Source organism: Tamandua tetradactyla, chromosome 15 (assembly GCF_023851605.1).
Source record: "Tamandua tetradactyla isolate mTamTet1 chromosome 15, mTamTet1.pri, whole genome shotgun sequence".
Taxonomy (NCBI): Eukaryota; Metazoa; Chordata; class Mammalia; order Pilosa; family Myrmecophagidae; genus Tamandua; species Tamandua tetradactyla.
The window spans coordinates 34,155,846-34,180,522 of NC_135341.1; the positions used below are offsets into that span (position 1 = coordinate 34,155,846).

At 45.6% G+C, this 24,677-nt stretch overlaps 1 protein-coding gene, 1 long non-coding RNA gene and 1 pseudogene across 2 annotated transcripts; 1 reads left to right on the forward strand and 2 right to left on the reverse strand.

Annotated features, from left to right (window-relative positions):
* The first annotated feature begins 5,559 nt into the window (after positions 1-5,559).
* LOC143657116 (rho GTPase-activating protein 18 pseudogene) lies at positions 5,560-8,599 on the forward strand (annotated as a pseudogene).
* Positions 8,600-11,328: 2,729 nt separating this feature from the next.
* LOC143657117 (IQ domain-containing protein F5-like) lies at positions 11,329-13,315 on the reverse strand. The gene is made up of 3 exons (XM_077129125.1): positions 13,161-13,315; positions 12,837-12,968; positions 11,329-11,769 (listed from the first exon to the last, which is right to left on the reverse strand). Exons 1-3 carry the CDS (start codon positions 13,176-13,178, stop codon positions 11,344-11,346), a joined length of 576 nt encoding a protein of 191 aa, XP_076985240.1. The 5' UTR covers positions 13,179-13,315; the 3' UTR covers positions 11,329-11,343.
* A 5,459-nt stretch (positions 13,316-18,774) lies between these two features.
* Positions 18,775-23,284, reverse strand: LOC143657122 (uncharacterized). The gene is made up of 4 exons (XR_013162749.1): positions 23,063-23,284; positions 21,465-22,670; positions 20,116-20,211; positions 18,775-19,652 (listed from the first exon to the last, which is right to left on the reverse strand). It is a non-coding gene; the product is annotated as an uncharacterized LOC143657122 (long non-coding RNA).
* Between the last annotated feature and the right edge of the window lie 1,393 nt (positions 23,285-24,677).

The window sequence follows — 24,677 nt, forward strand, 5'->3', positions numbered from 1 at the left end:
TTTTCCGCGGCCTGGGAATTTCCGATCCAATTCTCTCAGTTGGTCCAGGGGGCTGCGCGTGGTTGGGGCGCCAGCCGCCACGGCTTGAGGGGACCGCCTGCCTAATTCTGCCAGCTGGCCCGGGAAGGAGGAAGGGAGGGACTCTGGCTGCTTACCGCCCTGCCCGGGAAAGCCCGCGCCCCTCAGCGATCTCACCGGAGCGGGTTCTCTCAGCCAGTCAGCCATTCCAGGATGCGGTACGCTGTCTTTTTCATCTTTGTCATGGCTCTGGGAGCTGTTCTGTATCGTTTCTGCTCCCCTAGTAGCTCTTCTGGAGGAGGAAAGGTGACGATGGCAAGGCTGTCGAGGACGGTGGCGGAGAAGCCGGTGAAGGCAGAAGAGGGCACAGTGGTGGTTGGAGAGCCGCTGGAGTAGGAGGAGAAAGGGAAGGATAAGATGGTGGATGGAGCGCCGCCGGAGCAGAAGGGGAAAGATGTCCCTAAACTCTTGAGGTGGACTGTCCAGATGAGTTGGGTTGGGATTGCAACCAATAGAAACTGGGAGTATGGGTTAAGGGTATGCAGAAGAAAGCATCTTTTAAGTCAAGAACTAAATACTACATGGTGGAGGTCAGGGTTTTATTGAGGAGGGTGTAAGGATTAGGTACGATAGGGTGGAGGGGAATGACAAATTGGTTTACGGCCCTAAGATCTTGCAATAACTGGTAGGTCCCATCTGACTTTTTAATGGGCAGTATTATAAGAGGACTGGCAGGAAATGAGAAATTCTGCCTTTAAGAATTTTTGGATGAGAGATTGGATGCCTTTAAGGTCCTCCTGCTTAAGGCAAAACTTTTTTTCTGGGAAATGGTAAATCCTTTTTGTACAGGATTACAATAGAAGGGGCCAGTATTGCCTTCCCAGGCAGTTCTGTTTCCCAGACTTTGGGTCCACTTGACTTTTTAATTCCTAGGTGAGGGACTCTAGAGTGTTGTCAGTCCCAGTTAACACCATACTTAAGGCCATAATTTTTAAAAGGGGACTTCAGGTCCTTGCTTTGGCAGATAGCCTATTATTTGGATTTGGGCACCTAATGCCTTTACCATATCCCTTCCTAGAAGCAGGGTAGGACACTGTGGTATTATTAAAAAACTCATGAGTCAAAAGAATACTATCAGTTTGGCAGGGGAGAAATGCGGTGAAGGCTCAAGCCTGAGACTTGTCATTGACTCCTACTATGGGACAGATCTTTAAGGAGAGGGCCAGAGTGAGAGGTTAAGACACAATGTGTGGCTCCCATATCAATTAAAAAATTAACAGTCTTACCCACCATGTCAAGGGTCACCCAGGGCTCATCAAGATCAATGTTTTTTTGGCTAGATCCAGGGAGCCACTGGCCCTGGACCCCTTCAGTCCAGTTTGGCGGCAGTCAACAGGACTTTTGGAGAGGACTTACTCTGCCTTGGAGGCTTGATGCACTCTCAGGCCGTGTCCAGCCTTCCTGCACATGGGCTGGGTCCAGGGGGCTCTCTGTATCCTCAGGGTTCCTCCGGTCCTTGGGGGCATTCCCACTTCCGGTACCCTGACTCTCCACACCGATGACAGATTCCACGAGGCTTCTGCCCAGAGTAGCCCTGAGGTGGTTGCTTATTGTTTATGGCTAGAGCCATGAGCCTTGCTTTATTCCAATCTCTCCTTCCTTTCTCTTCCTCTGCAGTTCCGTCTCAGTTATTAAAGACAGAAAAGGCAGCACTTTTGAGGTCATTCATCAGTGTTTGGGGCCCTCAGGATGTTTTTTGAAGTTTTCACCTTATATCTGAAGCTGACTGGCCTATAAAGTAGGTCTTTAACATGATTTGCCCTTCCTCAGAGTCTGCATCTACACTGGTATACATTGTTCTGGCCTCTAGTAACCTCTTTTGGAACAGACCAGGTTTTTTTTTTTTTTTTTTTTTTTTTGATATTCCCGAATTATGATCTGAGGCATGTTGTAATTTATAAGCTTGATAACACATTTTTTTCATACCCTCTATTAAGCAAGTAACCATATGGCCCCTCGCATCAAGATCTCACTGCCCTCTTCGATGGCTCCAGTCAGGGTCTGGGTTTGTGACTGCTGCAGTCCCCTTCTTACACATGCTGGCTGTGCCCATGAAGCTTGTCTCCATAGTCCTTGGGCTTCTGTCTAGATCCTTCATTTCTCCTCAGGAGTACAGCAAGAGGAGAGAATGACTTGGATATCCCCCTGGGTGAACTCATTTAATCCCTCCAGAAACTTGGAGGGATCCTCTCCTAATTGTTTCTTACATGGTACTAAGTCAGTTATAGCAAAAGGGACATGGACCCTTATAGTCCCCATATCCTCATTGGCCACTTCCTTCTAAATTCTTCTTTTCCTTCTCCAGGGGGTGGTAGCAGACTCCACTTTGAGTGTGTCCTGCTAGATTTGAATAAGAAGGGGGTACAGTGGGCTTGGAAGCCTCTTCTTTAAAGAAGGAGGATCTATGGGAACCTCAAGTTCAGTTGGCTCGGGTTCTGGGCTTGGGGGAGGATCATCCCGGAGTCTTTTTTGGGTTTCAAGTTTTGGGGGTTTGGCTAACAATGATTCATCCAATATATCTGCTTCCTTATCCTTTCATCATCTTAAAATGGGTAAAGGAGGATTCATCTTTAATTTTAAATTTTCTTATGGAAGCAGCCTCTAGGCCACCTGCAAAAGGAAAAGATGTGAGAGAATATCCCAGAGAATGTCTTCTTGGGAGGACTATGAGTAAAGGAGGGTACAAGGCCAAAGATGGACATGCTCAGTGGGTATGTAGGGGCCAACCAGTGGACTTAGAAAGATAACTCCATGGGAGGTCTTGAGATTTACAGTTCTGCTACATACCCAACAAGGGATGTGGGACAGGAAAGGAGAAGACCAAAGCAAGACTAAGAAGAAGTGACAGAAGAGAGAGTCTATTAGACTGACAGGAGGGAGGAGGTTTTTTAGGTGCACGGCGGGACCAGGTGCCCTAGTACCCAGATCCATCTCGAACTCCCCTAGACTAGACCTGAGCAAAAAGCCCAGGGCATTATGCAAAACCCATCCTTCAGGGCCACAGTAAAGAACTACCATAAGTAAGGAAGTTGCAGAGGCCAAGGTCCCACTTGGCTAAGCCCCAATTTCTCCCTGGGGAGTAGGAAATGAATGAGGTTCAGGGTGAACAGAAAAGCTTGTCTAGTGTGGCCGAGAGGCCAATCACAAAGAAGAAGGTGTGAGAGGAGTCCTTGAAGAATGGCAGCTGGAGAAAAACAAGGGAATAGGACTAGCAGGGCCAGGGATGACTATTCCCTGCCAGCTGATGAGGAAAGTTCCCTGGGTGATCTCCTACTTGTCTACAGGAAGTCTTACACATAAGAGTCTTGGAACAAACTTAACAGATAACAGGGAGGGAAAGGACTGAACAGTGAAGGAGCCAGAGAAAAAGACACTGTGAGTCAGGAGTAGGGAGGACAGGAAGAAGAGAAGGATAGAAGGTGTAAAGATTTCTTATGAGTCTCTGAAGTTGGGTGCCATGGGTAGTGAGACAGAGATGGTTGGAGAGTTCATTCATACAGCGTGGAATGAGCCAAGCACTGGCTGGCACGCAAAAGCCAATGAGGAAAGCAAGGACAATAGAGGCAAGTAAGAGAAAGATAAGGAGAAATGGCCAAGAGAACTGACAGGGCTATGTCAATTAGCATGATTTATGGAGTACAGATTTTGAGTACTGGTGTCTTACATGGAAGGTGCTGCTTTCCTGCCTGGTTCACCTAAAAGATGTAACTGGAGCTCTGCTGATTCCAGAGCTGAGCTCCACTCCAGGCTTGGAGTCTCACCATGAGAAAGAATTCAAGGATAAGAAAGCAAGTAGCAGTAAGCAGTGAATTTCATTGAAAGATTAGTATATGCTAAAGAAATTAGCGTGGGTGTGCTCAAGAGAGAGACACACCTGGAGTGGTGTGGGTATAGCTTGTTTTATAGGGCGATTGTACATTTTGACCTTTGAATGCCAGGTGTCGTCTTCCTTTCAGGAAGAGAAAAGTATCGGTGCTTGTGGTCTCTTGTCACATATTAAAAGTTTGTTTTGGGCACAGAGTTTAACACTCTTTATGATCCCAGGCTTTCTGTTATAAACTAAGAGTTCATTTCTGGTCCATGACTTTTACAAACTATGGTTTTGGGGCTTTAGGGGAAATCCTTGTTCTAGGAAGTTTGCAGTTGTGCATTTATTTCTTCAGAGCTGGGTAGGAAGCCGGTGACCACAGCCTCAAAGCCCTATTCTATCCTGCATCAACAGAACATCAGTTGTCAGGGAGAAAGCATCACCTTGATGCCTTGATTTGGACTTTTTCTTTAAATCCTCGAAACTGTGAGATAATAAATGACCATTGGATAAGTCAGCTGATTTCGTGGTATTTGCTTGGGCAGCCTAGGAAACTAAACTAGATCCCAGGAGGCCTTTGGCTTTCATACTTAGCTTTCAATCACATATTACTTTATGTCAACCTTTTATTATTTTCTTCTACAGTTTCAACAGTGCCTACAAGTATCCATCCAAACCTTTTACCCTTATAGTTAACTCCCTTCAAGCTCCTTAGGAGACGTTTTTGCCCTTTGCCTTTCTTCTTTCCTGAAATATACTCTTGTAGCCATTTTGAGAGTACGAGGACAAGATTTATATCCACAGGATGAAGATGAGGGTGGAGATAGGAAGACAAAAGAAGAGTAGTTTTTGTACACATTAAGGAACTGTCACATAAGCCATAAACTACCCCCTTCCAGGTTTTATATGCATGAAATAAAACAATCCTTAACTTTTTTCTTTTCAGTAACTGGTGTCTAGGTTTCTATTGTAGCAGCCAAACACAATTCCTAATTGATAGGCTACTTATACACCTTTTTACAAATTTATTTTATCAGTTTTCATTATTCTACTCATAATTCTAGAACTTACACTTAAATGCTAACATATATTTTGCTATTGATACGTGGCTTTTGATCCATGGCAAAAATCATTATCTATTACCTCCCAAAAAATCACAAGACATTTAGCCCAATTTTCTGCGAAGGAGCTGGAGAAAAAGCAACCTCCAATATTGTGATCATCTTGAATATTATTTCTAAATTGACATACTTTTTTTTAGAGTAAAATCTTATTTAGGCTTGAGAATACATTTTACTGACTTCTCTACTCATCACTGCTTCTTGTGTCATTCCTTTAGGTTAGTTTTTCATTGTCATAGAGTTTGCAGCCCTATGCTTCTTTTGAGGAAGATTAGTAAACTTTCTCAGTCATATAAGACTTATAAGAAATGATACTTCACTTGGCCTTATACTCAAATAAAATTTTGGTGAGTTTAAAATTCCTTCTTTAAAGTAGTATCTCTTGAGAATGTTGGTGATGTTGCTTCATTTTCTCTTGGCACCCTGCATTGCTACTGAGACCCTGTTGTCATCTGAAACTTCTTCACAGGTAAAGATTGGTTTCTTGTTATCTTTAAAAAATTATAGTTTATTATCATCCATTAAAAGATAGTGGGTGGGAGCGGCCTGGCCGGGCGGGCCGGAGCTCCTTCCCGGTTCCCCGGCCAGGCCCGCAGGGATTATGCCCCTGCCCGCAGCATGAGCTGGCTGAGCGGCTCCCCGGGCGTGGTGCTGACCGCCTACCACCCCAGCGCCAAGGACCCGGCGGCCGAGGGGCGCCCCGCGCGGGAGCCCGCGCCCAGTCGCAGACATGGCCAGTATACCATGAGCCCGGAAAATGCCACCCAAGCTACGGAGAAGCCGCCGTTCGACCGCTCCAGTTCGCAGGATTCTTTGGACGAACTGTCTATGGAGGACTATTGGACAGAACTTGAAAATATCAAGAAATCCAATGAGAATAGACAGGAAGACCAAGAGGTGGTGGTCGTCAAAGAACCTGATGAGGGAGAACTGGAAGAAGAGTGGCTCAAAGAGGCCGGCCTGTCCAATCTGTTCGGCGAGTCCGCCGGCGACCCCCAGGAGAGCGTGGTGCTGCTGTCCACGCTCACGCGTACGCAGGCGGCCGCCGTGCAGAAGCGAGTGGAGACGGTCTCTCAGACCCTGAGGAAGAGGAACAGACCGTACCAGATTCCTGACGTCAGAGACATCTTTGCTCAGCAGAGAGAGCCAAAGGAAAAAGCTCCAGATGGCACTGAAGCACAGTCAGTCGGAACAAACGAAAACAAATATCCAGAAAAAGATGATCAGGCATCTACCTTGGACGGCATAACGGTGCTGAGCCCTTGCACACCTGAGGAGGCCCCTGCGTCTGAAACAGACATCAACCTGGAGGTTTCCTTCGCGGAGCAGGCTGTCGGCCAGAAGGAGAGCGCGAGGAAGACTCAGAGGAGCGAAGGCCATGACGCCCCGTTACCTAGTTTCAGATTGCCAAAAGACAAGACGGGCACCACGAGGGTGGGGGACCTGGCAGCTCAGGACATGAAGAAGGTCTGCTGCTTAGCCCTGATCGAGCTCACCGCCCTCTATGATGTGCTGGGCGTTGAACTGAAAACAACAAAAAGCTGTGAAAATCAAAACAAAAGACGTTGGTCTTTTTGGTGTTCCATTGACAGTGTTGCTAGAGCAAGATCAGAGGAAGGTACCAGGAGCTCGAATTCCTTTGATCTTTCAAAAGCTGGTTTCTCGTATTGAAGAGGGAGGTTTGGAAACTGAAGGCCTCTTACGAATTCCCGGAGCTGCCAGCAGAATCAAGAATCTTTGCCAAGAACTAGAAGCAAAGTTCTATGAAGGAACTTTTAATTGGGAAAGTGTCAAGCAGCACGACGCAGCCAGCCTTCTCAAGCTCCTTATTCGGGAGCTGCCTCAGCCCCTACTCAGTGTAGAATATCTCAGAGCCTTCCAGGCTGTCCAGAATCTTCCAACCAAGAGGCAGCAGCTCCAGGCATTGAATCTTCTTGTCCTCCTGCTTCCTGACACAAACAGGGACATGCTGAAGGCTCTGCTCGAATTTCTCCAGAGAGTAATTGACAATAAAGAGAAAAATAAGATGACGGCCCTGAACGTGGCGATGGTGATGGCTCCCAGCCTCTTTATGTGCCGGGCTGAGGGTCTGAAGGCCAGCGAGCAGCAGGAATTTGCCATGGCAGCGGGGACGGCCAGTAGCATGCACTTACTGATTAAGTACCAAAACCTTCTGTGGACTATTCCCAAGTTTATTGTCAACCAAGTGAGGAAACAAAACACCGAAAATCAAAAAAAAGATAAAAAAGCCATGAAGAAACTGCTGAAGAAGATGGCTTATGACCGAGAAAAATATGAAAAGCAAGAGAAGAATTCAAACGATGCTGACGTTCCTCGGGGAGTGATCCGAGTGCAAGCTCCCCATCTTTCCAGAGTTTCCATGGCGATACAGCTCACGGAAGAACTGAAAGCCGGCGACGTTCTTACCAGGTTTCTCAGTCAAGAAAGTGGGGCTGCTCCGACTCTCCAGAGAGGGGACGTTTTTTTGTTTGAAATCGGAGGAAATATTGGGGAGCGCTGCCTCGATGATGACACTTACATAAAGGAGTTGCATCAGCTCAACCCAAATGCCGAGTGGGTGATAAAGCCCAGGCTCCTGCAGAGGACTTAACCAGCGGCAGCCCAGCCGGGGGACTTCATCGTACTGCCAGGTCGAGGGGGCCAATGAGAGAAATGGCAGGAGCCTCTATTATTCCACCACACCCAACTATTAAACAGTGACACGCTCCAGCCTTTAAAAAAGTGTAGGTTTGTGCTGCTGCCAGAATGACAGGTTTTATTGGTATTAATGTTATTATTAGAAAATGTCTATCTCTGGAGTGAGAGAAAAGAGGCTTAGTTAGCTTGTGGGCTATTTTCAGAAATGCCAGGAAACGTGCCCAGATGTGACATACGTTTTTCTCATATGAAAATATACTCTCTTCCCTCTCGTGCTTTTCTCTTAAAATCGTTTCTACTGTAATCAGTGCTTTCTCACCATTCTGTCCTCCTCTCTGTTCCCTTCCCTCACCCAGGTGTGCCTTGAACAAAAAGGCTGTCATGATGACAACTGCAGGTATGCCCAGTTGTCACGGCAGCGCGCCTCAGAGCAGACTGAGTTCAGCAGTATTCCCGTCACTACCGAACGTTAATATTCATCTCTTTGAATCATTTGTTCAAACAATAATGTCTTACTTTTTCCTGCTGTAGCACATGAAGTGATTTGGATTTTTTTCAGCTCATCTGACATACACAGAACTGCCTCCACTATCAAGAATATGGAACTGTCAGAAACTGCCAATTGTTACTGACCCATGAAATATGGATATATGGAGAGTAAATTAAAATATATCCAGGTTGAAGAGCTGGGTAACAAGCTGAGTACAAGCGAAAGCAGTCAGCGTACTCTGTACTCTTCAAAATGAAATTTAAAAAGTCATAGCTGGATTTACCTGTTGGCCTGTTAGCATTATAAATACACAGTGCATTATAATCCAGTAATAGAGAATGTATTCTACTTAAAGAAGGATTTTTTTACTCATAGAATATCTGCCAGAACAGTTATTCTTTTGGGTCTGAATGACACAGTCAGTCACGTGAACAAGTTTTGCTTGTGTACTTATTTTTTTTTTTTTTTTTTTTTTTTTTTTTTAAAGGAAAGACAGAGAGAAGGAAGGAAGGATAGAAGGAAGGAAGGAAGGAAGAAAGGGAAACATTTTTAAACATTTTCTTGTTTTATTGTATTTTGTTTTTTCGTTTTTTGTTACATGGGCTGGGGCCGGGAATCGAACCGAGGTCCTCCGGCATAGCAGGCAAGCACTTTGCCCGCTGAGCCACCGCGGCCCGCCCTTGTGTACTTATTTTAAATAATCAGAATAAATTTATTAAAATGTTGTGAAAACTACTCCTCCCAGGGATTTTAATGCATAAACCATATTGCAACAAAAATGAGCCTCCTTACATATGTAGAAGAGTGAAATGAGAGCGAAATATTAAATGTTTTACAAGATCAGAGTGTAGTAAATAAAAGGTGATGTAAATGAATACTGCACAAACTGTGTATGACACTTTTAGTAGTACTTTAGGAAAAATTACACATTCTCAGAAGCTCTTGATGTCACTCTAATTAGGAGGGAAAATGCTGTTAACGAGAACAGTAGTAAATTTTATCGTATAATTGCAAGAGCAGCCTGTGGACAGGATCACTTAAATAACTTTGTGGTGATTAGTGCCATTGCTTTTTTATTTCAAAAGAAATTTTATAATTAAATGCATTTTTCTAAAAAAAAAAAAAAAAAAGATAGTGGGTGGGCCACGGTGGCTCAGCAGGCAGAGTTCTCGCCTGCCATGCCGGAGACCCGGGTTCGATTCCTGGACCATGCACAAACCTCCCCCCCAACCAAATAAAAGATACTAAGGCAGTGTTTTGGGGTAATCTATCTCTTTCCTTCAACCTTTTGGAGGGAGGTGAGTTATCTAAAGCTCTGAGAATCATTCTATCTCTAATGCTTTCAATGTTTCTCATGTCCATTCACAGCCCTTCATCTCTGGAGCACCGTCGGATCAAAGCTGAAACTTCTGGATCAGTGCTATTCTAGTTTGCTAGCTGCTGGAATGCAATATACCAGAAATGGAATGGCTTTTAAAAGGGAGAATTTAATGAGTTGCAAGTTTACAGTTCTAAGGCCGAGAAAATGTCCCAATTACAACAAGTCTATAGAAATGTCCAGCCACAGACATCCAGGGAAAGATACCTTGATTCAAGAAGGCCGAAGAAGTTCAGGGTTTCTCTCTCAAGTGAAAAGGCATGTGGCGAACACAGTCAGGGTTTCTCTCTCAGCTGGAAGGGCACATGGCGAACATGGCATCGTCATCTGCTAGTTTTCTCTCCTGGCTTCTGGTTTCATGAAGCTCTCCGAGAAGCGTTTTCCTTCTTCATCTCCAAAGGTCACTGGCTGGTGGACTCTGCTTCATGGTGCTGCAGCATTCTCTGCTCTCTCTGAGTCTCTCATTCTCCAAAATGTTTCCTCTTTTATAGGACTCCAATAAACCAATCAAGACCCACCCAAATGGGTGGAGACATGTCGTCCCCTAATCCAGTTTAACAACCACTCTTGACTAAATCACGTCATCCAGGGAGATGATCCGATCACAGTTTCAAACATACATATTGAACAGAGACCATTCTACCCTTATGAAATGGGATTTTGACCAAAACATGGCTTTTCTAGGGGGCATACTTCCTTTCAACCCAGCACAAATGCCTTCTGAATTTACTTTTTTATTCTTTCAATTCTTCCCTATTATACTACATTTGGGAGAATTCCTCATGTCAAACTTCCCGCTCAATAATCTACACTTTGGTTATGTCCACTCTGCTCTCCATCCTGTCTATTGGGATTTAATTTTGACAATTTGGCTATTTCTCTTTGGGATTCATTCTTGAGTCTTTTAATATTAGAATGATCTTCCTCCCAAGCTGAGAAGTCATTGCATGTCCCCTAAGACATTAATTAGACTCCTTTAGAGTCTCTGGTTAGGGCTCTTCAGACTTGTCTTTCGACATCAGTGATCCTGCTTATTGAGCTCAAGGATTCTGAATCATGGTCTTGGTGACATGCACAACCTTGTTCCTGAGCTTTCTGCTCAGCCTAATTTGGAGACCTCAAACCTCTGTCCCGGGGTTTCAGGCACAGGGTGTATGCTGCTGGTCTTCTGGGCAGGGGGTTTCCTGGAGAGTGTGGACTTCCCAGATGGCAGCTCCCTGGGCAGTTGGGCAGCAGATCTGGTGGCAGGGAGACCTCACGCAGACACTTGGGCTGCATGGGTATGAGCCTCCCATTCTAGATTTGGCTTCCACAGTCTTCCAGGTGAGAACCCACACAAACAATGCAGATCTGAAGTTATTTCTACCCTAACCTTCCCTAAAGGGGAAGTTTCCTGAGGTTGACATGTGAAGGCTCAATTTCTTTAAATCCCAGGAGATTGCTCTCTGCCATGGCCACCTGCTTTTACAGCACATGACCCTGGGACTTCAACTCCAGCCAGTGACCCCATGCCAGGCTGCCACTTACTCTTGAACATTCATGCCCTGCACACAGGCACCTGGCTAGAGGATTTGTGGAGCTGGATTCCAGGCCATGCCCAGACTGTCATCTGCTTACGCCTGTCCTAGGAATTAGCACTTTTATTAATCAAGATTCTGTAGAAAAACAGAACCAAAAGGAGATATGTGCAAATATGAGATTTATAAGGAACTCTCATGCAGCCGTGGGGATGTAAGAGTCCAAAATCTGTAGGGCAGGTGACGAGCTTTACAGACAGAGATCTGGTGACACAGAGTTGGAGCAGACCTGGTCAGTTCTTTATTGGGAAGGGGATGCAGTCTGTTATCCGACAAATCTGTGCGCCCAGAAAGACTTCAAGCTCAACTCCCAGTTTGGTTGCTGTGAGTTCATAGCTGCCCTGAAAATAGCCGCGGGTGTGACAGCAATGCCAGCGCCAATAGGTCTGGATGATTCGGACAGCATTGAGCAGGCGGCAGTAACACAAGCGTACCCGCCACATGCGGACCCACGACTGTAGCTTAATTGCTGCCCATTCTTGTCGTGCATACAATTCTAGAGCTGCCCACTTCTTCTTCTCCAGCAGCCTCACCAGCGTCAGCCGCCACCAGCTCTGGATGATCCAGGCCCTGAGGGCCGCGTGCAGCAGCGTCCGGCGCACCAGGGTGCCGCGCCACCAGGCCTGGATCTTTGTGGCTGCCTCATCTTTGTTAGTGCGCTTCATTGGTTTGGGATGATTGTAAGGAGAAAGAAGGGACAGTCAGGAAATGGTCATCACCCTCTTCATCCCCAGAACATGCCAGGAAAGGGACCTGATGCTCTAACAATTTCTGCCCTCTGACACTTAGGAGCCCTGGATGTCTTGCTTCTGCCACTCTCTGGAAAATTGCTGTTGACCCAATGCCTTGATTCCTCCACCCTCAGTGAACTCATCTGTAAAAGGGGTACAGCTGCCTTTGCTACTTCAACCAGTTTTACATAGACCAGGGGTCCAGTCTAGGGCAAGGTTGTCATAATCTATAGTTCAAGATTACCATGTCAGCTTGAACTTGCCCCCCCCCCAACCCCCATGGGGATTCTGTTCCTTTCCCTCAGACCCCACCCACCTGCTGGGAAATGGCATCCTTTTCCCCTCTGTCCCCTCATTCCTGACTGCAAATCCACAACATGCTTTTCCCTCTGTCACATCACGGTATTAAGAGTTTCCCTGTTTCCCTCAGTTTGGGATCTTCCTCGCCTATTTCTCACTTTCACATCTTTTGGTACTCACACCTTAGACTTCAGTTAACACGCACACATGCACGTATGCAAACATGCTCTACCACCCAGTTCTAGATTCAGGCTTCCCTTTCGTTGGTCATATACACCCCAAACATGGCCCTCACCATCCCACTCCTCAGTTTTGTGTGGCCTGGTTCTATTTTGGGGGGTTCCTTTTCCCTACAAACAACTCGCCATGTCTCAGCTGCCCATAATTCTCAGACTGAGAAGGGAACGTGAGAAGGGATGGCCAAAGATGAGTTCACCTCTATTCATTCCAGCTCTGCATAGGGCAACCATTTGGCACGGTCAGCCAAGGACATTCTCAGTCCATGCAGTTGCTCCTGAGTAATTCTTATTAGTACCACCTCTCACACATGGATGTGTCCAGTTTTGAAGATAAATTCCCTGATCACCCCATGCTATGGGCCACAGAGAAGACTACCCATCACTGCTGGATAGCCGAGGTCAGAGATATCACAAGTCAGGGGTCCCCAATTAGCTTGAGGGCCCTCACCAACCTACCGTTGGGGGTGGGGGTGGGGGTGGGAGTAGAAGTTTTTCCATTTTTTTTTTCCTTTCTTCCTCCTCTTTCATTTGCATCAGTATTGTTTCATCATAATCTTCGATTACGATTTGGCACAAATGGCCATTCTTCTGTAATCAGAGTTTGGGAGGAAAATGTGGGTTAGCTTGTTGCCTATACAACCCAGTGCCAAACCTCCCACATGTTCAAGCTTTTTGTCTGCCTGGAGACACGGACATACCTCCTGTATTAACTATGGAAATCTGCCCCCCACCCCATCCCACCACCTGCCTATAATGCTTGGTAGACTGGCTACTTCTTACACAACATTGGATGCCCATGACTGTTGATGGCTCAAATCCTTTCAGGTCTGCAATCCCCTAAATTGTCCATGGTTAAAAGCTAGATGGTTCCATCCCCCTTAGGTCTGCACATCTCCTGCTATAATTCTGGCAGGGAGAGCGGAGGAGAGAGTGAGCAATGATGTCATAAGGGCAGCTATGATGCAAGCACCAACATGGTTCCCAACAGTTGCACCCTTTTCAGTGATGGAAGACCAGCCCATTCTTTCTTTCCAAAAATGTCCAAACCTTGGCTGCAAAGGCAGGACACTAGAAATGCTGAACTATTGGCATAGAGATTTATAAAATGTAGTTAATTCTGTCAGATCGTTTACCACAAAATTAAGACAACCTGAAAATACATCAGTAAAAAAATTAGTTACCTGGATTTAAGTCCATCAAACAGCAAATGCAAATAGCAATGAGAATGAATGAGTTTGGAGCACAGTTTTGAAACAGGTACTTCCCAAAAAGAGATTTACTATTGTGTAATAATCATGTGAAAAGATGTCCAACAGAATTATTTATGAGGGAAATGAAAATTAATAGAGCAAAATTAGATAACCCTGCAACCTGTGAGGATGGCTAAATAAAATTGCTGACAGCCCTAAATATTGTTGAGGGTGTAGATCAGCTGGAATTTTACACACTACTGTTGGGCAGGTTAAAATGGTAGAATTGTCACCAGGATGAAGTCTCACCCAGAAGATTGCTCATAAAAACTTTAGTCGAATTAATGTGTTTGCTTGAATTGTGAAGAAAAATATAACTGCAAACACGTGCAAAGAAGCTAAGCTGTTGAAAACTGAAGATCCTGCAGCCATTGCCCCCTCATTCCTCAGTGAACCACAAAGTCCCCAGCCAATGCAAAAGCAAGAACCCATCTCAATGCCAACCTCAAGCTCCTGCCTTGCTGCAGCCAGGAAATTCCCTTCCTTAGAGCGTGCACACTAAGCCCCAACCCTGACTCTAATTTACCTTTGCTCACCATAGTATTAAATTTGTTACCTCTGAGTGGAATTTAGATGCCATTTTCTGAACATGCTGTGTATGTAGAAGCATGTTATAGCATGGTCAAAGACTGTGCATGCCCAAAACCAATTCTTCAACCCCTACCCCCTTTAAGTTCCTTGGAAATTCTCATGCTCACTTGCCCCAACCACCTGCGTGCACATCCCCTGGCCCCCTATAAAAGAATCCCACTCACCGACCTTCAGGGAGAAGATGCCTTTTGGACACGAATCCACCTTTCTTCAGTCTTTGGTCAAAGAATAAAGTGTTGCTTTGCTTTACCAAACCTGGTTTCATTCTATTGGTGCAAACAGCACCTGACAGGAGACCTGTTTTGAAGGGTCTGGCCCATAGAGGATCAGTAACAGAGCCACTTTGGAAAACTATTTGGCATTTTCTAATATAATTAAACCTAAATCTACCTTGTACTTTCGCTCTATTACTAGGTATTTACACAAGAGAAATGAAAAAAAATGTATCTAGGAAATACTTGAATATTCATAGTAGCTGTATTCAAAATAGGTCAAAACTGGAAATAACCAAAATGTCTATCAACAGGTGACCTGTCAAAGAAACAGTGGCAGGTTTTTATAATGAAACTCTTCTCACTAATTTAAGTGAACAAACTACTGATACATACGAGAACAGATGAATCTCAGAACATGCTAAGTGAAAGAAACCAGATATAAAAGTGTACATACAAAATGATTCCATTGATATAAAATTCTAAAACAAGCAAGACAAATTTATAGTAAGAGCCACCAGAATAGATTTTCCATGGAGGGTGGGGGTAAAAGGGCAATTGCTTGCAAACAGCACATGGAGACGAACACAGAGGAATGGGCTAGATCTTATTTTGGGTAGTGGTTATGTCATGGTTCAAAAATGAGTCCTCGCACCGTGTGCACAAATCCATCAGTAGATACCAGGATTTTGAGAAGAGACTGTTTATTTAGGAAAGGCTAGCCTCGCAAAGACAGGAGGGTAGTATTTTCTTCAGATCTGTCTTCCCAAGTTGGAAAGGTGAGGGCTATTTATTGGATTAAACAAGGGGAGGGGAGGTTAGGGATATTAGGGCTATTGGCACATTGGGATTGGTTAGTAAACATTCCAATTAATGACTGCAAGTTGGTTATTATTATTGGTTCTGTCCACATTTAATTTGGGTGTTTCAATTTGGTTATTATTATTGGCTGATGGGTTCTATTATCTTGAGAAGTTCAGGTCTATTCTTTTTAGCGCAAGTTCTGCTAGTTTCAGTTAGCTCTGTGGAAAAAGAAGAAAGCAGGCACTTGTTCTGGTGTTAGATTATGTCCCTCGTTATTCTCAAAAGAAGGAAGTGAAAGTTTTAACAAGTTAGTAAGGGAGGAGCTGTCCTAGCGGGTTAGTAGTGGCAGTTACATGTGTGTGATTTTTTTTTTTTAAATTTTTTATTTTTTTATTAACGGAAAGAAAAAAAAAAGAAATTAACACAACATTTAGAAATCATGCCGTTCTACATATGCACTCAGTAATTCTTAACATCATCACATAGATGCATGATCATTGTTTCTTAGTACATTTGCATCGGTTTAGAGGAACTAGCAACACAACAGAAAAAGATATATAAAATGTTAATATAAAGAAAAGAAATAAAAATAGTAATAATAGTAAAAAACAACAACAAACAAACAAACAAGCAAACAAAAACAAAAAAAAACCCTATAGCTCAGATGCAGCTTCATTCAGTGTTTTAACATGATTACTTTACAATTAGATATTATTGTGCTGTCCATTTTTGAGTTTTTGTATCTAGTCCTGTTGCACAGTCTGTATCCCTTCAGCTTCAATTACCCATTGTCTTACCCTGTTTCTAACTCCTGCTGAACTCTGTTACCAATGACATATTTCAAGTTTATTCTCGAATGTCCATTCACATCAGTGGGACCATACAGTATTTGTCCTTTAGTTTTTGGCTGGATTCACTCAGCATAATATTCTCTAGGTCCATCCATGTTATTACATGGTTCATAAGTTTATCTTGTCTTAAAGCTGCATAATATTCCATCGTATGTATATACCACAGTTTGTTTAGCCACTCTTCTGTTGATGGAGATTTTGGCTGTTTCCATCTCTTTGCAATTGTAAATAACGCTGCTATAAACATTGGTGTGCAAATGTCCGTTTGTGTCTTTGCCCTTAAGTCCTTTGAGTAGATACCTAGCAATGGTATTGCTGGGTCGTATGGCAATTCTATATTCAGCTTTTTGAGGAACCGCCAAACTGCCTTCCACAGTGGTTGCACCCTTTGACATTCCCACCAACAGTGGATAAGTGTGCCTCTTTCTCCGTATCCTCTCCAGCACTTGTAATTTTCTGTTTTGTTGATAATGGCCATTCTGGTGGGTGTGAGATGATATCTCATTGTGGTTTTGATTTGCATTTCTCTAATGGCCAGGGACATTGAGCATCTCTTCATGTGCCTCTTGGCCATCCGTATTTCCTCTTCTGGTAGGTGTCTGTTCAAGTCTTTTTCCCATTTTGTAATTGGGTTGGCTGTCTTTTTGTTGTTGAGTTGAACAATCTCTTTATAAATTCTGGATACTAGACCTTTATCTGATATGTCGTTTCCAAATATTGTCTCCCATTGTGTAGGCTGTCTTTCTACTTTCTTGATGAAGTTCTTTGATGCACAAAAGTGTTTAATTTTGAGGAGATGTGTGTGATTTTTTTTTTTTTATTAGGCAAAGATTTTTCCTAGGTTACCTGTCTTTGGCTGCACATCTCTTTGCGGGTAAAGCTACTGAAGGTTGGTCTGATGGGAGCTGTTTTGGCAGTGGGGATAATGAAAAATAAGTCAGGGTCTGCTATAGTCACAGGGGAATACGAAATTGCAAAAACTCATCAAACTGAATGCAATAAAACAATAAAGATGACTTTGTTCTTTATGTACTGACTGTGAAGAATGTAAGTGAAGCAAACTAACTACAAGGTCAACATGGTCCCTTTCTTGGCACAAATGCATACGCTCGTGCTGTAAAGGCACTATATAAAAGCAGCATTAGTAACAGATGCACTATAAAATGGAAAAGTGATCATCCCTGATGAGGACAGGGGAATTGGGGGACAGGGTTAACTCTCTCACTGTGGCTGAACCTCCCATGTCTGGACCAACACAGGACTCCTGGGGATGAGTGTCTTGAGTGAGCAGGACACCCGCAGGTGGGAAAGCCCATGAGGCCCCAGGACCAGCCTGGCCCCTTCTCAGGCGCACATACCCTTGACTGCTCTCCTATTTTCCTCTGCTTCTAAGGGCCTCAAGGTCACAGTCAGGAGATGGGCAAGGGCTACCAGTGCAGAAACTGGCCCACTTCCGCGGCTCTTGGCCTTCGAAGACCCACCTGGAGCCAACAGATCAGCGCTGAATCAAAAGTCCCCGTGGCTAAGACGCAGAGGCCAGCATGCCATTCTGGTTCCTCCTTGGAGTCACAGCTGTGCATTTGTTTAGCGTGAGTCTGCAGGGGACTAATGTGGGTCTGTGGGGGGTGTAATATACAGAAAAGGAGAAACCATTCCAGCACAGGGATTGTTAGTGAGAATGTAAGGGGACAAGAGGCATGGGGAGGACAGGAGTAAGTTGGAGGACCTGGAAGTGGCGGGTGGGTCACAGGCATCTGGAAGGTGTAGGAAGCATCCCTTTGTGGATAGAGGCATTGGTCCAGCCCTTGGCTGGGGAGTGGAGGGCGGGGCCATGTGCACGCTGTGGAAGCCAGAGGGCGCGGCCAATCTGGAAATTGGCTCCAAGAACACACGGACATTACAACAGAGACAGATCCTTCAAAATGGCCCGTGCTTTCATAATGGAAAGTCCAGCAGAGGAGTTTTGGAAGGGGGGAAGCTGGCAGGGCTATGTCACAGGGTGGAGATGTAATTTAAGCCACCAACTGAGTCAAACAAGACTTCCAAGTCTCCATGGTTCAGGGCTCTGTGTCCTTGCCCTGGATAAGTGAGGGAGAAACGCACATTGCTGCAGAGGCGTGGCAGGGACCCTGTGCCATAACACAGCAGAGCCTCCTGCGCTTTGGAGCTCACAGAAAGGACGGATCTACAGACATCACACGGGCAGTCAGGACAGATGCTTCCAACCCAAAGCTGAGGGCAGCCCACCCCCATGAGGCCTGTGGACGGTCGTGCTGGGCTCAGCGTGCGGGTGCCAGGCAGGGGCTGTGATGAGCCCCTCTACCTCCTCCTGCCCGGCCTTGGCACAGGCCGTGCTTGGTGTGGGCGGGCGTCAGACAGGGCCGCGCCCGCACGCCTGCCTGGGGCCTGGGGCTTGGTCCCGAGTGCTCCCCCGTTCCTTCCCATGTCGTAAAAAATCAGTTCCTTTTGCCCCTCCTGCACTTGCAGGAGGAGTGACCGTGTGTTTGGCGAGGAGAAAAGCCGGCCGACTTGGTTTCTGTGCTACTTGCCACCTTTAACGGTGGCAGTGGGTCAGGAGTTGGTGGCAGCTGACACAATCTGACTCCAGCCTGCCTTACATTCTTTCTTCTTAAATAAGACTTAGTTAGAATCCAAGACTTTATTTTGAGTCACACATGACCCTGGATGTACACCAAAGGGGAACACTGGGAGTACTTAATAATAATGTCCCTTAAACCAGGACAACTTAAAAAAATAACCACGTCGCCTGTTTCCAGGGAGCCCAGGTATGCCCCTGGCATGCCCACTGTGTGTGCCAATATTTAGAGAAACATTCTAAACATGACAAAGCACTAAGATTTTGTAAAGGAAAACAAGTAGTTTTACTAGCAAGCAACTAAAAGTTTTCGTCTAATGATAACCTGCAGCTGGACATCTGAACATGGCTTTGCTTCGGTTTGCCTCCGGATAACTAGTGAAACATAGATTATAGGACTGGACCCCCAGAGGGGCAATATATGTGCTTACTATAAAAGCAACAATCCAGGACACAAGGCGGCCCACCAATTCTCACTGGGTCAGACTATTAGACGGTCTCCGCGGGCAATGGCCCATTAACCGGCGCAGCCATGGAAAGGAAAGGCACAGAAAATCCAGAAGATTCCAAAAACCCAAGTGGGCAGGGGTAGGTGGCATCCAAGACCAGCCAAGTGCCCAGACTTCCCGGTGAGTAAGAGCAACTTTCTGAGGAACTTAAGACCTGGCACTCAGTGCTGTGTCAAGAAAGTCCTGCTCATTCTGTCCAGTTTGTTTTCTTTGATAAAAACTGAAATCCGTGGTACAGTCTTGAAGTACTGGCAGGGCTCTCAGGAAGATGGCGCACCTGGGGGCACAGGCAGCGGGCCACCCCAAATGCAGGTCAGTGGCACAAGCTTCTCAACCTTTGAGAGCTAAAAGCCTCTGCCAGCTGGTCAGTACCTTTTGAAGTCTGCCTCATTATTCCTTTCTGACTCTTTTGGAAGTTCTGCCAGAAATACTTATTTTTCTTCTTCCAATCTCCTTTTCCTTAAAAAGAAGAAGAACGGGCACAAGCAATAAGTTTATTAACAACAAAAGTAGCATCTTCTTTATAATTAAAAGCTTGTGAGAATACTTAGATTTCACACACTGACACACAAAAGACAGTTTCTCTTTTGGTCCGCGAAAGACAGGGAAATGCCTATAAAGTTGTTTAAAAGAAATGCAAATTTCCTAGTAGCGAGTGGGGAGCTAAAATGAGAAATAAAGCAGTGTTAAAAGGCAGGCAAACGAGGGATAGATGGGAACCCTGTGTTTTATGCATGTTTTTTCTGTAAACTACAATTTCTACAAAAAGAAAAAAAAAAAAAAAGGCAGGCAAATGTGCATCCCCTCCCCCCAACCCGGGTCTGTGTGTGCCGCCCGCTGCGTGGCCCTGACCCTCCTCCCTGTGGCCCTGGGCTGCCTGGTGGCCCACCCTCTACGCCCCTGCTGCGGCGGCCCCTCCCACCTCTACCCGAGTCTGGTTTGGTTCAGAGGAGAACAATTCCACGGCCACAGCCGATGTCCTCAGCAGCTGGCAGGGCTGATCAGTACCGTGTAACGCCTTTTAAAAAGCAAAGAGAAAGGGGGAGAGTGAGCAGAGATACCCTCATGGTTCCCCGGGTGACCTCGGCTGCACTTCGCAAGATATAAGGACCCCTCAGAGCCACTGTGTGTGTCCCTGGTGCAGAGGTGCCAGCATTTTGGGTCTCTCACTATTCTTCTCCCTCCCCCCCACCCCCATTCTCCAACTCCTTTCGCAGAGCTTCCCTCAGAGGCTCTCAAGACCACTTAGGGAGGGGTAAAAAAGGAGGGTCAGATCAGTGCTCTGAATAAGCAGAGGACTAGTTCCCCAGCCTGCAGAGGGAGGAAAGCAGAGCTCCTGGGAGTGGGCTGTGCCCCGGTGCCCCTCCCCATCAGCCCCTGCCTCTGGCACTTCTTCTACAGCAGTCCCAGCTCCACCCTAGGGTGCTTCCTTCAGCTCCTAGGGGTGACCCTGTGGATTACACAGGGGAAATAGCAAATCCCGTTTACAGGCTTCCACTGTGGTCCCCCTCAGATCCTATTCCAACCACTTGTCTGCTGACTCTCTCTTCCCTGAGTGGGTCATGCAGGGCAGGGCCTGTGAATTTAACATGTTTGAGACCTCAGAGGATGCACAGTGTTGGGACATAGCAGGTGCCACATAATTGCTCACTAAATGAAAGAATGCAATATCCACCCATAGCCCACCTAACGGGAGAGACCTGGGACCCTCAGAGCCTGAGACCCTTCTCTCTACTTCCATGTTCAGATCCTGCCATTTCCTTACTGCAGCATCTGAAGATGCGAGTGGAGATTGTGCTGAACGCCCAGGTCTGAAGTCAGGAGGCTGGGGCACTGTGGGGCTGAAAGAGACGGATGGAACTAGGAAAAAGGGAGTAAGAGAATGGGGGAATAGAATCCCAGAAGAAGTCGGCAGGGGCGGGGGGAGGGGAGAAATGCGGGAGGAATTGGGACTGAGGGAGAAAGGCGGGAAACAAAGGGGAAGAAAGTGGGGCAGAATGTGAATTTTCTCAGCTGCACCTGTCGGAGTCCTGAACTCACAGGGTGTCTCCTTAATAATATCTACCGGCTTGGCCACAAGGTCCTGGCTGGCGGATTTTGAGAATAAGTCCAAGACCCTGGAGTGGCCCAGCTGGGATCCATTGTTTCAGGCCTTGGGTGGGATGGGGTGCCTGCACACAAGAAAATTTTCCCTCTTTCCAGCCTGAAAACTGTCCCTACCCTGGGTGACAAAGTCCTGGAGGCATAAGAGAAACCCTAAGTTTGCCTCACCTGGAGAGAAGCACCAGCTCAAGACGTTCATTTACTTCCACACTGGGACTAAGGTTGGGGAGTCCTCTGGAGAGTCTTTATGTTGTTTGTGGCTCAGAGAAGTCTCAGTTCTGCATAGTCCTGGGTGGGACGGGTGTGTGACTGTCACCACAGAGTGGCAGACTGAGGCAATCTGTGGGCAGACCCTACGGTCAGAAGAATAATGGTTTCCCAAGGAGTCCAAGTCCTAATTTCCAGAACTTGTGAGCATGTCAAGTTCATTCGAAAGGGGGAATTGGATTGCAGATGAAATTAAGTTTTCTAAGTCTTGATTATCACATGGACCTAAAAAAATCATGGCATTTTGGGTCATGGGCTTTTAAATGTGAAAAAGAAGTCAACATCTGAGTGATGTTTTGTGAAAGACTCTCAACTTTCTGTAGGTGATTTTAAGGACAGAAGAGGTTTATGTCTTCAAGTAGCCTCTAGAAGCTGGAAAAGAAAACAGATTCTTCCCCAGTGCTCCAAAGGGAACACCTTATAGCCGATTCCCCAATTTTAGTGAAGCAAGACACATTTAATTAATTTCTGACCTTCAGAAATTAAGAGAATGAATTGTATTATTTTAATTCACTAGACAGGTTGTAATTTGTTCTAGCAACAATGGGAAACTAATACAGACCCTGTCTTATATTGGGATTCCTGGAAACAGAGATCAGGGTTAAGTGCCAAATTAACCTTGAAGAAGGTGCTGTTGGAAGAAACACTTCTGAGGAAGTGAGGAATACAATATTGGTCAGAGAGAGAAATTGGCCCACAATGTAATTGCAACTGAAGCTTCTGTCAACCCTACGGGTGACTCTGGAACTGGTTTGACTCATCAGAGTTGCTCCAAGTTGAAGGAAGGGACTGGACTTTTCTATGTAACCATCAAGCAGTCACTGGCTGCAGGCTGCCCCTTAGGAGAGGACATAACCTTGCTCAATAGTCTCTTCCTTCTCTCCAAGGGCAATTCCCAGTGAGGGACACAGCTGTGACCTGGCAGTCACCAATATTCCCACCAACTGTGAGATGGTTTGTTGGCCGTAAAGGAGATATCTGGGCAGAGCACACATATCCCCCTTATGGTCTATATCTTTACAGCACTTAGGCTCTCTTGCTTCCCATAGTAAATTTTCACCATCTGTGAACAACTTTTTTCTTCAAGATTGTGGTTGGTCCTGTTTTCTGAAAACAAAAACAAAAACAAAATTCAAAGGGAAGGATTAGAGAGATGAGCTACAGCCCCTGTACTTTAGTATTGAGTCTAATACTCCCATTCCTTTACCCCTTCCTCTACCACCCTTTCTAGATTCTCTTCACACTCAACTGGCTCCTCTGTTGATCTAACAGTTGGCAGACTGTGCTTGGGGTGACCCAAAATGCCATTCCTTGTGGGATCTGTTTCTATACTTACCATGCATTTCTCTGCCTGTGACTGTAGTGATTTATGGTTTCTTCATCTATTTGGGCAGGGGAGCTCCAAGAGAGGGCACCAGAGCTACATTCATGCTCTCCCTGCTGGCAGCACATAGCAGCAACCCCACCTTCTTCTGATGTTCAGAGTTTATTATTCTTACCAGTATAGTGACTCCTTTCATTTCTAGCTTGTCTCTAGGCCCAGAAGCCTGCAGTGATCAGGTGGCAGCCCCAGCTTGAAGTTCAACGGGAGTCTTACTTTGTTCTCTGATAAAAGTGTTCCTCTTCTAGAGACCAGGACCTCTAGAGAGGCAGAGACTATAGTTGGAGGGACAGAAAATGTACATTCCTCAAATAGGTAGCTGGAGGGATGGTAGGCAAGGATGTTATCCCTTCCACACCTTGGTTCCAAGGCCCACGTGTTGTACTTTTTTAGAGACGCAACACAATGTAATGGGCATTGGTGTGAGGTACTTATTATGTCCTGAAGAAGACATCCCACTCTATAGGCTTTCATCTTCAAGCTGGTATCTCAGCTGTATTTTCACCAGGTCTTTCAATATCTCTATCAGACTGGGTACTTATGCATGGTGAGGTGAGTACAGAACCACCATCCACTGCCATACCTTGTTTGCTGTTCAGTGATCCCTTGGTCAAAGCCTTGTGATTCAGTGAGTCAATGCCTTGGTAAGCCCTCGGATAGTGACATCAGTTGAGGTCGTGGGCAGGAAAGACAAACCAAATGCTGAGTTGTGTCAATTCCTTTCAAGATAACTTGATGTCTTTAGGCACAAGAGAGTGTTGAGCTCTGTTGTTGTACTCCCCAGTGAAACTTCTAAAAAAATTTATATCCGCCACCCCCTGCATACAAACACCCACACACCAATTAAATTCTCTGAATTTGACCCTAAGCATATAAAGCAAATGAAGAAACATTTATTCAAGAAAATCATCTAAACTCAATCAGCACAGCAAGAATCCATTGTATTGAATCAAGACCCATACCCTCCACCCCTCATCCCTGCTCAGCAAGACAGAAACTCACTTCGGTCTGGTACAGCAAAAAACCCAGGGCCCCCTTTACCCCCAGCTCCCACTCAGAAGGCTGTCATCCCCAGGAGGGTAAAACATCAGCCTTTCTCTTTCTCATCCTAGGTTTAAGGAGAGTGCGGCTGAACAATGGGGACTCTTCTGAGGCAAATTCCTGTGGGATACAGGTAGAGGTGCAGGCTGTGACTCTGTGGACAGGAAACGAATACCTATACCTGGAATATGCACCTATCACTTTCAGAACAAGTCATTTGTCCTTCCATGTTGGGAGGGGCCCAATGTCCTCACCTTGTCACCAAGTGGTTGCTTGGGTCTCCTCTAGGAATGGTGCCATACTGGGGATTCATTGTTGGTCTCTGTTGCTTAATTTGCACATTTGATGGCAGTAGCCTTGGTAAGTGAGAAGCTGTGCTGCTGGCCCATGAGGAGCATCTTTCTCTGCCTCCAGGGTCACCTAAGCTATGTACCCATCATGGGAGACTCTTCACAGAGGCTGACTGTTATCAAGCAGCCAACATGGTTGTGTAGTGTTTGTTCAATTGTGGATGCTCCGTGGTGGGTGGTTCACATGCTATTTTGGTAAAGTTGTTGAATTGTGACATACCAGAACTGGGTTGACTTCTACAATGGAGATTTATTAGCTTATAAGCTCATAGTTCTGAGGCTGTGAATATGTCCAAATCAAGGCATTATTAAGATGATACCTTCTTCCTGAAGTCAGGCTGC

What these genes read in the sequence shown, in the direction of transcription:
- LOC143657117 (XM_077129125.1), bottom strand. An exon ending in CCCCACCCCCACCCCCAACG is followed by an intron (nt 11,770 to 12,836) that starts GTAGGTTGGTGA and finishes AAACCAATGAAG; the next exon opens with CGCACTAACAAAGATGAGGC.